The sequence below is a fragment of the Mirounga leonina genome, unplaced genomic scaffold, assembly GCF_011800145.1.
Source record: "Mirounga leonina isolate KUSES-001 unplaced genomic scaffold, KU_Mleo_1.0 Mir_171, whole genome shotgun sequence".
Classification (NCBI taxonomy): domain Eukaryota; kingdom Metazoa; phylum Chordata; class Mammalia; order Carnivora; family Phocidae; genus Mirounga; species Mirounga leonina.
Genome location: NW_023270436.1, coordinates 15161916 through 15177407, shown reverse-complemented (window position 1 = coordinate 15177407; position 15492 = coordinate 15161916). Strand labels below are relative to the sequence as shown.

General features: G+C 43.1%; 1 protein-coding gene across 1 annotated transcript in view; it reads right to left on the bottom strand.

The window, feature by feature from the left end:
- Positions 1-9883: 9883 nt before the first annotated feature.
- Positions 9884-15492, bottom strand: part of HSPB8 (heat shock protein family B (small) member 8) — a 67593-nt gene continuing 61984 nt past the window's right edge. The window contains exon 3 of the mRNA XM_035017111.1: positions 9884-10836. Coding sequence (XP_034873002.1) covers positions 10587-10836 — 250 coding nt within the window. The 3' untranslated portion in view covers positions 9884-10586. The remainder of the gene's footprint in view (positions 10837-15492) is intronic.

The following is a 15492-nucleotide window of genomic DNA, read 5'->3' as shown; positions in this document are numbered from 1 at the left end:
GAAGGGCCCTCTCAAGTACCAGGTGACAAAGCTGACTGCCGGCTGGACCTCGTCATCTGTGTACCTCTCTCCCAGAGGAAGAGTGTTTTCCTTCCTTAGATACTCAGCTTCGGCCCAGATAGATTCCTCCTGGGCTTGTCAAAACCTTCCAGAACACAGTACTGCAAACAGGGCTTACTTTGGCAGCTTGTTAGGATAATTGAAATGTGGGTGGAAGCTCATTAAGCTCCACTTCATCAACATTCTTCCTTCCAGGCCCGGGGAAGCTGTGAGTTCTGTCACATCCCATTAGCACCGTGTCTGGGTGGTTTCTACACCTTTCCAGGCAAATCAAACACACGGGGTCCACATTCAAGGGAAAAATGCATTTATTCCCGCAGAGAGGGGTGTGTTTATGGAAATTTAAAGATGGATACATCTGGCTGGGCTCGATGATGAGAAAGAGAGTGAGAATACCTAAAAAAAAATGCTTGGGAGGGGTAAGGAATGCACTTTGCTATTGTGTATGTATTAAAAAGCTGCCATCTGAAGTCTTCTCTGGACATCCCCAAGTCCCCTTCTAGTCTCATCTCCTGCTGGCCCCCTACAAAACCCTATTTTATGGAAAGGATTTTAGAACCAAAAATATGTTTGTTCACATCCTGACTGGGCCCCTTCAGTAACATTAACAGTGATGTTAACTTTTCCTGAGTATATTTTCTTTGCCAGGCTCTGTGCTTAGAGTTTTATACAAATAATCTCATTTAATCCTGGACAGGAAGCTCCCTGAGGTCAGAGATGATGCCCATTTTGTTCCCTCCAGTATATATCAAGCATGTAACACAATTCTTGACATTAGATGTCCAGTACACGTTTAGCAAACAAATGAATGAAGGACAGTCTTGTGGGCTAGCAATAATTACCCCTGTCTCTAAAAGACAAAGAGATGGAGGATCCAGAACTAACCCAAGCTCCCGTAACTAGTAAAAGAGGTGGGAGAGGCCTAAGGCAGGAAGGCTATATTTTCCAGGGTTGCTTTCCTGACAATGACATGAAGCAGAGAGGATAAACACATCAGAAATTACCTGGTACACAATAAGAGCACAAAGGTTAGGTTTCTGATGTTTGTTGTTTGTTTATTTTTGTATCTTTGTTTTCTATGAAAGTGGATGTGAAGAGAGGGGTGGTAGAGACCCAGAGGGGGCCTTGTGGCTCCACAGAACCAACACAACCTGGGTTCAAATCTTGACCCCCACTGCATAATGACCACATCATTTGGTTGATGCCATGTAAAATTCAGGTAGTCCAGTGTCCTGCATGATATTCCTGAAGCTGTGACGAGAACTCCCAGGAACATGGGGGCATGAAATTCAACACACTCATCATTAAATGCTTCCCACCAACAAACACCATATGCTCGCGCAAATCAATCAACAATTAGTTTTTTTTTTAAAAAGGAACAACATGAAACCTGCATTATACAATTGTTTTCAAGATGCAATTAAGATAATGTTCAACGATGCCTAGCACCTGGTAAGTGCTTAATAATAATAGCAAATAATAAGTAATGCTTACTGAGCACATACCATATGCCAGGGCTTTAAACGCATCATCTCGTTTAATGTTCTTATCAAATCGATGAGGTAGATACTGTTAATTGTCCCATTTTAGAGTTGAGCAAACGGAGGGACAAAGAGGTCAAATAACTTGTCCAAGGTTAAACATCTAGTAAGAGGGCTAGTTTGTCTTTGGACTGGACACATTCTCTGGAGGAGGGGTGGGAGGGCAGAGCCCAGAGTCACTCAGAGCTGGCACCAAACCCCAGTCTTTTGTAAGCCTGAGCTTGGGTGGTTTCTGGCTTGAGGAGTCTCTGGCATTCCCGGCATTTGTAAGAAGCTACTGTTGTGGTCCACTGATTAGGAGGGGTCTGAACCCCCTTGAAAGGGATACTATAATGATCTTCAGTGCAGAGGAAATGTTACTTCACCAGCATTATCCTTAAAGGGGCATTGTGTTCTAGCAACTGCAAGAAGAAAATCTCCGAGGAGGATTATTTCAAATAACTGCTCTGATCAATTAAATCTGGGATTGGCTAGGTTTCATCACACTAGTCAACCCTGTTCTGTTGGCTATAACTGGTTGGAAATCCTTATTTGAGAAGGATTTCGGCAAAGATTAATGTGTTTGATTAGTAATGTCTGCTGTGGGCAAGGGCAGGAGGATATAGGTATGTATGCCATATATTACTGACCCTGCATCATTTATATGCCTTGAAAGGGTACCCTAGGAGGGCAATCACACTTCCCTTTGTCAAAGTTTCAAGGGGTGTACGTCGTGGGTGCAATTACATATTTACACAAAGAAGTGCCGCTGTGTCATTTGAGTAGTCATTTTATGAGTTTTATTCAGACTTGTCATTGAAGCTCCATGACATGACCAAGTCTTCCTCTAGATCTTTTTCTTTTATTCTCATATTGGGTAGAAATTATTTCCAGTATCTAGAAAAGGAAACAAAGTTTCAGAGCGGTGAATGAGCTTACTCAAAGCTGTACAGCACCAAGGGCAGTTTTTGTTTTTTTTTTTTAATATTTTATTTATTTGTCAGAGAGAGAGCGAGCACAAGTAAGGGGAGCGGCAGGCAGAGGGAGAAGCAGGCTCCCCGCTGAGCAGGGAGCCCGATGCAGGACTTGATCCCAGGACCCTGGGATCATGACCTGAGCCGAAGGCAGACGCTTAACTGACTGAGCCACCCAGGCGCCCCACCAAGTGCAGTTTTGACACCCAAGCAGGGAACTGATAAGTTATACGTTGATTGATCAGCTAGTAAGTGGCAAAACCATTTAGGCTGTAGGTTTTAGGCTTTGAGACTCATGCTTCTTCTTTGGCATGACAGATGCCTCTGATGGGGGCCTAGGGCTGTGCTCAGATGTCATGGTAAACACAGAAATAAGTAGCAAACTCGATGCTTAAGGAACTGCACAGTCTTACAATCTCTCTCTCCTCCCTTCCAACCCTCAGAGACAATTCCAAATCTTCTGGAAAGAGAAAGAAAGGGTCACTGCATTTTATTTGGCTACAAAGCACTAAATGGCAAATTGCCTTTCCATTTTAAATTGCTGGCACCATCAGATTCGCTATGAATACAAGTGCATCTTCTGGGGGTAATAGCCATTTTTATGCTGCTAATCTAGAAAAAGGAAATACGGCTCAGAGAGCAGGCTGATGATAAGTTGGGTAACAGTCCCGAGGCTGATGTGGTCTGGAGAAAACCATGAGGCTCTCTAGGCCTGTTTTCTCCATCAGAAATTATATTCCATCTGTGTCTTGGTAACCACAGCAGGGAAGAGTGAAAAAAACCTAATAAGGAGTCTCCCAGCAAACTTGAAGTTTCTGTGCCAAAACATAATAATGAGAACTCTGCACGAGAAAGTCCCTTTGTGTTAGCAATACGTCCCCTCAATTTGTTCAGTGCCCAAAGCTCTTTCAAAGACCTGCTTCTCACGTGATCGTCCCAATGAACCTGCAGGTTGGTGAGATGGTGGGCGGAGGGGCCCAGAGTCATGCAGGCCCAAAGGGGGGCAGAACCAAGTCTCCAGTACACAGCAAGCTGGGGGCTCGGTTGCAGCAGTGCATTACTGAGAAGGAAAGCTTGGGTTAGGAGCCCCTCCCAACAAAGTGAATGTTTGTTGAATGAATGCAAGCACTTGAGTAAGATGGTGGGTGAATGAGCCCTTGGAAGCCTTTCTGAGGGCAATTTTGCTGAGCCTTTGCGATGCCTTAAAAATATAAATTCCCTCTGGCACCATTCATTCCCCTTCTTAAGAATTTATCCCAAGGAAATAATCAGATAAGATGAAGATGTGATATGCAGACATATATCAATATTATCTACAGGAGCTGGAAAAGGGCATATGACCTAAATATCCAGCTGTAGGACATTGGTTTAAATAAATAAATCGATAAATATATAATTGATGACATGCCTGTGTTCTGGGCTTTAAAACTGTGATGAATATCTTCTTTTTTGATGAACAGAAGTAAGAGCGTGTACGGTGGCTTAGCTATAGTGATATTTATTGCAGCTTTAAAAGAGCAGAAAGAATGTAAAGTTAAATGTCCAACAACAAGGTTCTAGGTGTGCAGACACACTGGAATACTACAGAGTTTTTTTAAAGTAATGGTGCACATGGATATTTATGGACATGAAGAGAGGTTGACAATATAGAAGTTAGGTGGACAATTCAGGGCAAAGAGTAGGTACAGTATGATCTCTTTCTTACACTCTATATATCTGTAAGGGTATATGTGAAAATGTTAATAGGGGTTATCTTCGGATGATAGTGGTACACTTTAAAGCAATAATAGTTAAAGGTGCTTATGATATGATAATAATTCTCATCATCATGCTCTGACTATGAGCTCTGTGTGTGTGGCCTTGCGAAGCTCACAGAACTGACCTATTCTGAACACAGCACAGGTATTCCTGCAAGAAGGGGATAAGGACCCCAAGCACGGGGCTGGCCTAGAAGGATGAGGCAGAAGGGACAGGGAGGTGCCGAACTTTAACGCACACCCACTCTGTGCCAGGCATGACATCACCATCATCATTGATCATTTGATGATCATACATCAGTGATGATCATACATCTTCACATTGAATTTTGCGCTGATTATTCAGAGTAAATTTTACCTCCCACTCACCTCTGTAAAAATTGAAGCTCAGAGAGGTTGAATAACTTCTCCGAGATCACCCAGCTTGCAAATAGAGCCTGCCTGGCTCCAGCATACACTTACTCTCCACCTTGCTCTATTGCTCAAAATAGTTAATAGTTACTTCTCCTGAGCAACAAGGCCATGGCCAAACCCACTGACCAGCAGAGGCCGTAAGAGTTTTGTAGGGCCTGTTTCTCATTAAGTTCAGTCTTGCTGTACAGTGAAGAGGAGGAAGAGTCTGGGGTGAGACCTCAGCATGCTCGTGCCGAGCCCAGCTTCTATCCTCTGGGACAGGGGTGCATTAGCAGCTCTCGAGTCCTTGTCTTTGACTTTGCCAATGGACCCACGGCAGTCACACCAACTTTGCATAACTGTGAAAATGGACCTTACCTCTCCGCCTCATTGCGTCCCCTTGGAGTAATCACTTTACCTCTTGAAGTCTCCATCTCTTTACCTGTAAAGTGGAGTTATAATAGGGGTCATACAATAGGCTCGTCATTATAGGGGTTTTCACGAGTTCAGAAATAATATTTGCAAAACACCTGGCACAGAGTAGGCGACATGATTTACATTTTGTTCTTTCACTCATCCTAGAACTATGGGGGTGATAAAACTCGGAATATACACCTTCGTGAAACTAGCAGCATAGGCTAGGCGGACACGCATGCGCTTTGGAGCCCCAAGGAGAAGCACTCCAGACCTTCTTCGCCAAATTGAAGTCAGTTCCACCTTAAAATGTCCCTCTGCGAACGTTTGCAGAGATGGTATTTAATTGATCATAACATCCTCAGACTCTCAGGCAGGCTCTTTCCTCCTCTTGCTCATCACTGCTGATTACTTGAGATATTTTATGTAAACAGAAAATGGTTCCTGCATAATTAGACCCATCCACCCTCCCGCTTCCCCCCCACCCCCACCCCCACCCCCACCCCCATTTGCTCTGCTTCTAGCTTCCTGGGGCTGCCCAGCCACCTCTGAGGCTCATCAGTTGAAGGTCTATAGGAGCTGCTGAGCTCTGAGGATCCCAAGAGACACTCACTGGAGGGCCTGTCACCTGGGGCCACGGAGGCTGCTAATAAAGAGGCAGAACTCTGCACCCTTTGTTTCTCCCTCTTGGTTGCGTCCGGAGCAGTCACCATGCCATTGCTTCCTGGGCTCACATGCCACCTGTTGCACCCATCAGGAGAGACTGTCTTTGCAAACATAGCTGTCCTGTGTCCCCCTCCTCTGACTTTCTGTGAGGTGACTGCAAAGGGTTCATCTGAAATGAACGGATCTCAGTTTGTGGATTCCATCTAGGTGATGCGTTCTTTCCATAGTAGCTTCCTTGGGTGTACACAATATTAGAATTCCTTGTTTCCATCTTGGTCTCCCTGGCCCCCACCACCCTGCTAGACTGTTCCGTAGACCTCATGGTGTCACTGAGGACAGGGAGTAGACTGTACTGTCTCCTTCCTCTCCAGGGCTTGGTACAATTCTGGGGATTACTAGGTGCTCCGTTTGGGGACTTGCAGGAGTTCGGTCGAGAACGTGTGGTCCATGGAGGTAAGTGAGGTTGGATTGTTGAAAGGTTTGGGCTTCATCTTGAAGCTCCTGAGGAGTTTTTCTGGTTTTTTGTTTTTGTTTTTGTTTGTTTTTAGAGAGGGAGGTGTGGGGAAAGGGCAGGGAGACGGAGAGACGGAATCTTAAGCAGGCTCCAGTCAGACACTGGGCTTGGACACACTTAACTCACTGAGCCACTGAGATACCCCTTAAAGGCCCTGAGTAGTTTTAGGGGGGAGGGGTGGATACCCAAACTTGTATTTTAGGAAGATGGCGCTGGCTGCCGGGTGGAGAGTGGACAAATGGAGACATGAGGACAAGGAGGTTGTTACAGTGATCCCAGAGACTGCACCTGGATGGGGCGGTGGTCCAGGTGCAAGCGTCTCCTCTAAGCTTGGCAGCCTCTTGTGCTTATTCCAGGCAGATGCTGTTCGATCCACCTGTGTCCCCTAGACTTACCCCTTAGACTGTGCAGTTTCTGTGCACTCTGATGACTTCCTGGGTCTCTCAGCCTCAGGGTGTCCTCTGGCTATGGCAGTGTGCTGGGTATCCCTCAGAGGAGGCAGGAAAAGGCAGAGGAGAGACACCTCAAGCCATGAGGAACAGGAAGAGATGGACAAATACCCCAGCTCCCATGCCCCTCAGTGAGACAGTTGGCAGCATATTGTGCCCTGCCTCCTAGAAGTCCCCAGCAGGACCGAGCCCCGGCAGCCCACAGTAGGAACCAGCTCTTTCATGTGCTCCATATTGGCTAACTTCCCTTCGCTGTCTCCTGTCCGCCCCCCCCCCCCGCCTTTCTCATTGCACCTCCTGGGATCACTCCCAAATCAACTCCTTGTACCCACATTCTCATCTCAGGGTCTCTTTTTAGAAGAACCCGAAATAAGACAATGGTATTTTATAAGGAATGGGTAAATATCGATATGCATTCATTCATTCATTCAGTCAGTCACGCTTTACTGTGGTACCTATATCTTAACATCTGTGATTCCTCTAAGAAGAGTACGTAGCTCTCTGGGACCCTAAGACCTTCTTGAACTTTCTCAGGTACAGCATCTCATCATTAACGCCACTGTCGTGAACAGACCCCAAATGCCAGGATGAGGCCCGGAAATGCCCCTGGTTTTAAATTTCGAAAGTCAAGATGCACAGGATTTGGAGGAAATAAATACCCACTCCAGGAGGCCCCGTGGAGAAGCCAGGGGAGAGCAGGAGTGAGGACCTGCTGGAGGTGCCACCCTGTATGCTTCCTTTGCTTGGGAGGATGTAGGTGAATGGTCTAAAGGGAGTGAACTTTATGGGGAGTTGATACTACTTCCCTTTCTTTCTTAGAAAGTATCCTAGCCTTAAAAAAAAAAATGACTTCAGTTGCCCCAATGTTAGTGGCAAAGGGATGCTCTGTAGTTCAAGTTTATTGGGGAAATTTGTAGGGCTTGGCTAAGAAAATGTCAGCCAGCCAGCCAGAGTAACCCGTGGTTCAAGGAGGGATGATTTTCCTCCCAGGGGACATTTGGCAATGTCTGGGGACATTTTTTTGAGGTCACAACCAGATGGAGGCGCTGTTGGCATCTAGTAGGCAGAGGCCAGGGACGCTGCTAATGCACGGGACAGGCTCCAAAACAAAGGATTATCCAGTACCAAATGTCAATAGTGAGAGATCCGACTTTAGAGAAACCTTTGCATCTCAGCCTCTAGTTTTCCATACAGGCCTAGGGAGGGAAGGACCCTCACAGCGACCAAAGCTTATTGTAAAAGGAAATGTGATACCATGGCCATAAATTAAAAAAAAAACAAAAAACAGAGTCACCTGTCATGATTAGAAGGTAATCGCAATATGAATCCAATGAAAGTCATCAAATATTTGAACACTGGGGAGCTGAGCAGGCTGGGAATCAGAGAGCCTTGGGAGAGTCCCGTTGCCATTCTGGGCTTCCATTTGCTCAGCTATAAAATGGGGTTTGGCCAGAATAGTGTTTCCTGAAAAGTGGTAAGGAGAAAACATTTTATGCAGAGGAGAGAATTTGCAGTTATACACAGAGGCAGTATTAAATAACAATGAATTGCTTGAAATTAATCCCTTTTTTCAATTTCCTTTCATCCCATCTAAACACAACAAGGAAAAAAATCTCCGCTTTGGTGCTCACGTGTCTTTAGCATCTTTCAGACACTTGCTAATTTCTCCTTTCATGAAAGACAGAGGAGTAGGACTTTGGTCAAGTTACAATACTCAGAATTTATTAACATTCTATAATTTCATTGTATTTATTTTATGCTTACCTTTATTCATGTAAAGTGGTGCTGGTTTTCCATTTATAGAGGTTTATAGAAGTTTCCTTTTCAGATACATTTATTTAAGTTCTATGAGCAAATCAATTTAAAAATAGTAAAATAAAAATGAATAGATGGTATGCAAAAATGGGAAAGATTATAAAATTAGCAGATTTTGTCATCCAAGGAAGTCAGGCTGTCCTTCTAGGGATAACCTTAAAATTGCTCTATTTTTTAATTTCAAAGTTAATAATTTGCAAATAAAATGCAAACACCTGTGCTTTAAATATTATCTTAAAATTGCATAGGACTCTTGAAGTGAGCCAGATGCTATCCTTGAATGCTTTTAGCTATATTAGCCACCCATCCCTCACTGGACTCAGTCACAGTCTTTTTTGTGGGGAGTATTTTTTTCTATACCTAACACCGTATTTGACACACAGTAGATGCTTAATAGGTGCCTGTTAGGAAAAATGAATGCAACTCAGAAATCGAAAAGGAAGCTTTTGGTTACTAAGGACAGAAAATTCACCTCAATCTGGTTTAACAAAAAAAGAGAAGTGTTCAGGAGTAAGGTGGGCTGTGGCATGTTTTGGTCCAGAGGTTCAGGATGTGATCTGAACTATGACTTCATTTCTCCATAATTTTCTCAGCTCTGCCATCCTTTGTGTCCTTGTCCTCAGAAAGGCTTGCCTCATTACAGCAAAATTAGCGGTTGCAGAACCAGATCTCATACCTACACAACAGAAATCCGGGGGAAGAGAGCATCTTTCCCCCAGTATTCCAAGGAAATGTTTTGAGATTCATTCCAATTGACCAGTTGGACCATTTTGGGTCACATATCAACCCTGGAATCAATTTCTGAGGCCAGAGGGATGGAATTCACTGATTGGCTTCTCTTAGGTCACATATCCCATGCCTATAGCCAGGAAAGGTGTCATCCTCCCCAGAGAATTAAGGGCTGTGGAAAGAAGTGGGAGGAAGAGACAGATGCTGGGACAGCCTGGCCACATGATGGATGTTCACTCCATCCGTGAATGGCAGAATACACCGATAGAGAGTACACTGGTTCATGAACTGTTTGTTATTTGCCATGACAAGATAAACACAGAAATCAAGGGTAAGCATTTAGAAACTTACAGAGCAATTTAACATTTTTTACAACATCCAAATGTGTGATAGTAGAGTCATCTTATTGAACAGAGTATAGACCGCAAGTGTTTTTTTTTTTTTTTAAGATTTTCTTTATTTATTTGACAGAGAGAGAATGAGAGACAGAGAGCACATGAGAGTGGGGAGGGTCAGAGGGAGAAGCAGACTCCCTGCCGAGCAGGGAGCCCGATGCGGGACTTGATCCAGGGACTCCAGGATCATGACCTGAGCCGAAGGCAGTCGCTTAACCAACTGAGCCACCCAGGCGCCCCTAGACCACAAGTTTTGGCTTATGAAGGATTAGGAAAACTAATTAACCTTTCAGGATAACCTGAGAAGCATTGGTTTAGAAACTGTGCCTTGTGGGTTGACCACCTCTGTTAGCAGGTTGCAAAGTCTGAGCTGAAATTCCTAAGACTCATGTAATACTAATGGGTGTAGGACATTGGGAAATTTGGGGTTGAATGAGCCTGATGCCGAGATGTTATGAGCATTCTGACTCATCTGGAGCTGTTTCCAGACACCAATAGGTAGGTCTTGTAGGTCACAAGATGCCAAAGACCTATAGGAAGAAAACATCAAGGAATTGAGAATGATTGGGAATGAAGTCTGGATTTTCAGGCTAGCTCCCTTTGTCTCTTCTGACAATGTCCTGACTACTTATTATGGGTTGCTATAGTGATAGGAGAGGTAAAGGGGATTGTGCAAGGTGGAATTGCAGATTAAGCTTGACAAAACTTGGTTTAACTTTCCTCGTGGGAGTTTAGATTTAAGCATCTTGTCACCTGCTGCCATGATACCATAGGCTTTCCTGAGGACAGTAAAGCTCCTGAAAGTTCTGCTAGCAGGGTTTCCTTTGTCCTCATTCCTCAAGGAGCAAGACCTGGTAAGGACAGGTCTTGGTTCCGCTAAAACGAATTATTTCCTTGGGGCTAATATTCCAAAGAATGTTCCTTGGGTTGAGCCCAAAGCCATTGGTGGGATTGGCCCACCATTATAGAAGGAGACAAAGAGCTACTTCTGAAACCAAGGGTAACTGGAGAATGACAATCCCCACAATCTTGAGTTCCAGCCAGAGAGATTCCTCCCATGTGCAAAGGCAACGTGTCAAAAAGGGCTTCCTCTTTCCAGATGAAGTGATCTGATGTCAGGTATTTCCTTGAAAATCCTCTGGAGAGTGGACTATAGATGAAATAAAGTTGGCCAGATATGATGGATACATGGGATTTTTGATATTCTTCTTTTGTGTATCTTTGAAATTTCCATAAAAAAAGTTAGAAAAGTTAGAAAATCTAACTTTTCACTAATATAAACAATACGGGAATTAATATTAGTCACTCAACAAGTAATTGTTGAGAATCAACTATGCACCAGGCCCTTTGGTGCTGATTGGGTGATACCCCCATACCGCCAACACACACACCCAGAAGATGGGACCGATTCCTATCTGGTCACCTTTTATAAAGTCCACTGGTTGAAAAATCCTGTGAACAAGAAAAAATTCCAATTGGCTTTCTAGTTTTTTTTAACTGATAAATACGTTACATGACATTACATGTCAGGACATATAATGATTGGCCAACATTTCAGAAAAATCTCTAACATGAATCATACAAAGTTAACACACAGAAATCAGAACAGAGATGACAGGAACAGAAAACTAAAGTAAAGCGAAAAGAAAAGAAATACATAATATCCTTTTTGAGTTCAGGGAAGCTATTACATCCATGAAACAAGAAAAGGATACTATCAAAAGGGACAGTAAGAATTAAGAATGAGTTATTAAAATAATTTAAAAGAACATGGATGTCTTGTGATAAATCACTGAGGGTACATCTTTGTTTTGTGCACTTTTCAATATGTATATTATATTTTACAACTTGAAAAGATTAAAAATAGGATAAAACAAATTATACTGCTAAAAAAAAAAATCAATACAGAGGGTGTGAGGAAAAGTTGAAAAAATCTACCATAAGGTGGACCAAAAGATGGAGAGTTGGAAATTAGAAAGGAATAAGTAGGGACATCAGAAATTTGGTGTAAGAGGTTCAAAAGGTAAACAAAAGAAGTTCTAGAAAGAGAATATTTTAAAAACGGAGGGAGTAAAATCATTAAATAAACAGTACAAGAAAATGCCCAAGAACCACAGGATATGAGATTTCAGATTAAGAGGGTCTTTTGAGTGATCTACATCAGGAAAGGGAAAATATATCCGCTCTAAGGCATACCACCGTGCTGTTTTAAAACAGAAGGAATAAAAGGAATATCATAAAAGCATCCAGAGGGGAAAAAAATTAAAGTACAGGTTACATGAAAGAATCTGAATGGCATCAGTCAGCTAACAGTAATATTGGAAGATGGAAATAAATGCATCAGTGCCTTAAAATATTATATATATACAAATATATATATAATGGGTGTCATCATGACATAAGAGAATTAAATTCTCATTGTTCATAATAGAACTATAATAGTGCTTACAATTGATAACCCAATAAATAGCAGTATTGGTATGTTACTTAAAATATGGAGATAAGTACCAGAAAAGACAGCCCAGAGTATTGAAGGTCCTTGCCTTGCTGGAGCGGGACATGGGAAAGATGGTGTATGAGGAAGTATAGGGAACCTCTGAAAGTTTGTCATCAATTTTATAATAAAACTGGACTTTATGTAATGCATTATTTTTGTTAAAGTAAAAATCCGTTTAATTTTTAAATATCCCCTCTAGCTGCTGTGGGGACCACGGGTTGCGGGGAGGGAAATAGAGGCAGGGCAACCAACCATCATCCAACCACTTGAACCATCCCTTTGAGTCTTTCGCTTTGCCAATAAAAACATATATTTGCTTTAGTTGTTGTTGTTATTGTTATTGTACTTTGTGGCTTTGTCACTCAACCAGGAGGTGAATTTGTTCATCTGCTTTATGAACGGGCTTGGTCCTTTGCTGCCTTGGTCAAATCTGGGATCCTGCCATTACTGAGTTTTCTTCCCTGTTACTTTTCCCTTGCATTCAGCAAAGATCCCTGCAATGTGAACAGAAGGAATTGAAATTCCAGTCGTGTCTCTCCTCAGTTCGGTCTGATTTTCAGAAATTGCAGTAAATCAGTGGCACTGAAAATTGGCCTATTTTTTTTTTCTGGGGGTGTTGGTTTGGCTTGATGAGAAAGCAAAAACAAATGGAGTTTATAAATGTAACTAATCAGGAAGTTAAAGAGAGGTTAAATCTAATGGATTAATCAAGTTTTTCTGGGAAGTGGGAAGGAAAGGTGGGAGGGTGGGGGGAAGAGAACGATGGGGCAGGGTTTTGTCCAGACTGATTGAATAAGCCCTTCACTGGATTCAGCTCTTTGAGTGTCTTGGGTTTCTCTCTCTCTCTCTCTCTCTCTCTCTCTCTCTCCATCCTTTCTTATTGGAGAATGGAGAGGCACCCAATGGTAGTGGTCTGGCGTGCTGAGTGCAGAGAACAGAGTACCACCTGCTAGGAGACTCAGCTCTGATTTCTGATTCTGCTGCTTACCAGTTGTGTGACCTTAGAGATATCCCGCCACTTTTTGAGCTCGTATTACACTTACTGTAAAATGGGGTGAGTAGTGTCATTTTCCAACATTGTCAGGCTTGTAAAGGCCAAGAGAGGTAATTCAGTAGACTGTAAGAGCTGGAGATGGAGGAGGGGGGCCGGCCAACACTCACAAGGGTCTTGGGCAGGGACGAGCGTGTCCTGGGTCTAGAGAGCAAAGGGGTAAGTGGTATGAGAGGGAACCAGTGGTTGGAGCTGGAAAATGACAAATCAGTGTAGATGACATGAAGGATTTCACCCTTGAGAGCTGGGAGAAGACCGTGAACTACTTCGAGGATGGCAAGGAAGTTAGAGGCCATCAGATTTGTTTTGAGATGATTCGTTCCACATGTCCTTTCTATCCTCGTGGCTCTCAAATCTTTAGCTCCAGTTCAAGCCTTTTCCCTCAGTTTCATGCTTGTGTTTCCAGCTATCATACAGCTCTCATGGTTATTCCCCAGGCACTGAAACTCAGCATGTCCCAAACCCAACTCTTTATTTTCCTCCCCAAATCGGACTCTTCTCCATCCCCCTCCACCTCCCGGTGTCTCTTTGTCAGTGGAACCTGTGGCAGAAACCGCTAGTTGCCTCCCAATACCCATTCTCCCTTCTTCCTTAGTAACAGAATCTTGAGCAATATGCCTAGCAACTCACTAATTACTACATTTCTCTGCCTCCCCCACAGGTAGATGTGGCCACATGATTCTATTCTATGGTGAAGGACAAGTGGAAATTCTGCTTCCAGGAAAGCTCTTTAAGCGGGCTCTGTTTTGCACTTTCACTTGTTCTTCTTCATATACTCTGAAACACAGGTGTGATGGCTGGAGCTCCTGCAGCCATTTTGGACCCTGAGGATAGAACTAATAGGATAGGATGGTGGAACAGGTAGAAAGAACCAAGTTCTCTAAATATTGCAGAGCTGCCCAAAAGCCTTGGACTGTCTATCCCCAGATGTCTTTCACCTGACAAAGATTCTTCTTTCTTAGTTAAGCCACTATAATTTTGGGTTTTCTGTGACTTGCAGCTGAACCTGATCCTAAGTGATAGCCAGAACCCTGGGATTTCTTCCCTACATCTAATCTTATACCAGGTCCTAACTTTTGGCTCTCTCCCCAATCCATCCCCTTTTCTTCTTGTCTGAGCCACATCATATCTTACCAGGATGACTGTGACAGCTTCTTCACTGATTCCCTGTTTTAACCTCTCCTCACCGACATCCATGCCCAGAGAATTTCCACTTTTTTAATTTTTAATTTAATTTAATTTATTTATTTTTTAAAGATTTTATTTATTTATTTGACAGAGAGAGAGAGCAGGAACACAAGCAGGGGGAGTGGGAGAGGGAGAAGCAGGCTTCCCGCCGAGCAGGGAGCCCGATGCAGGGCTCAATCCCAAGACCCTGAGATCATGACCTGAGCTGAAGGCAGACGCTTAACGACTGAGCCACCCAGGTGCCCCGAATTTCCATTTTTTTTAAAGTAATCTTTCTAAAACCCAAATATGACTTCTTGGGAATCATGGAATTATGGACACTTAATATAGAGAGCTTAAAGTGCCCTTAGAGGTCATTTACTCTAGATTTCTTACTTGTTGGTTTGGCTTGATGAAAAAGGAAGAGCAAATCAAGTTTTCCATGGGCCTTCTGCAATAAAATATATACTATTCCATATATAAAGAGTAGAAGAGCATTCCTCTGGAGAAAACCCAGAATTTTCAGCAGCTTCTCACAGATGTTCACCAAAAGTTAAAAATCTCCAGTAAGTCTAACTGCCTTATTGTAGGTGGGGACACTGAGGTCTACAGAGGTTAAGTGACATATCCAAGGTCACAGAGAGATTCAGTGGCAGAGCTGGAACACGGCCTTATGCTCTCTTCTTCAGACAAGCCTGCCAGTTGGCAGTCAGTGTAGATGTGGGGTCTTCATATTTCTCTCCTCAAGGATTGGGTGTCCATTTTCACGAAGAATACTCAGATTGGACTCACATCAGTAAGGGCTGGGTTGTAGTTAGTACCCATGAATAGAAGAAGTCTCAAAGAGTTATTAATTACATACATTTCTGTTTACAGGAGAATAATACTGTTAGTCCCATTAAGCACCATTATCGATGTGTGATCTAATAATCTCAACATAATGAAGCTAATATATTTCAGAGGAATGGGAGGAAATATTCCACAACTGCTGCAAATTGGATTATTCTGGGCGAAGAAGTCCTTGAGGCAGTGACAACAACTGTTCTGATTTTTATCACATCTAATTGGTACAGTGCTTTACAGTTTACAGA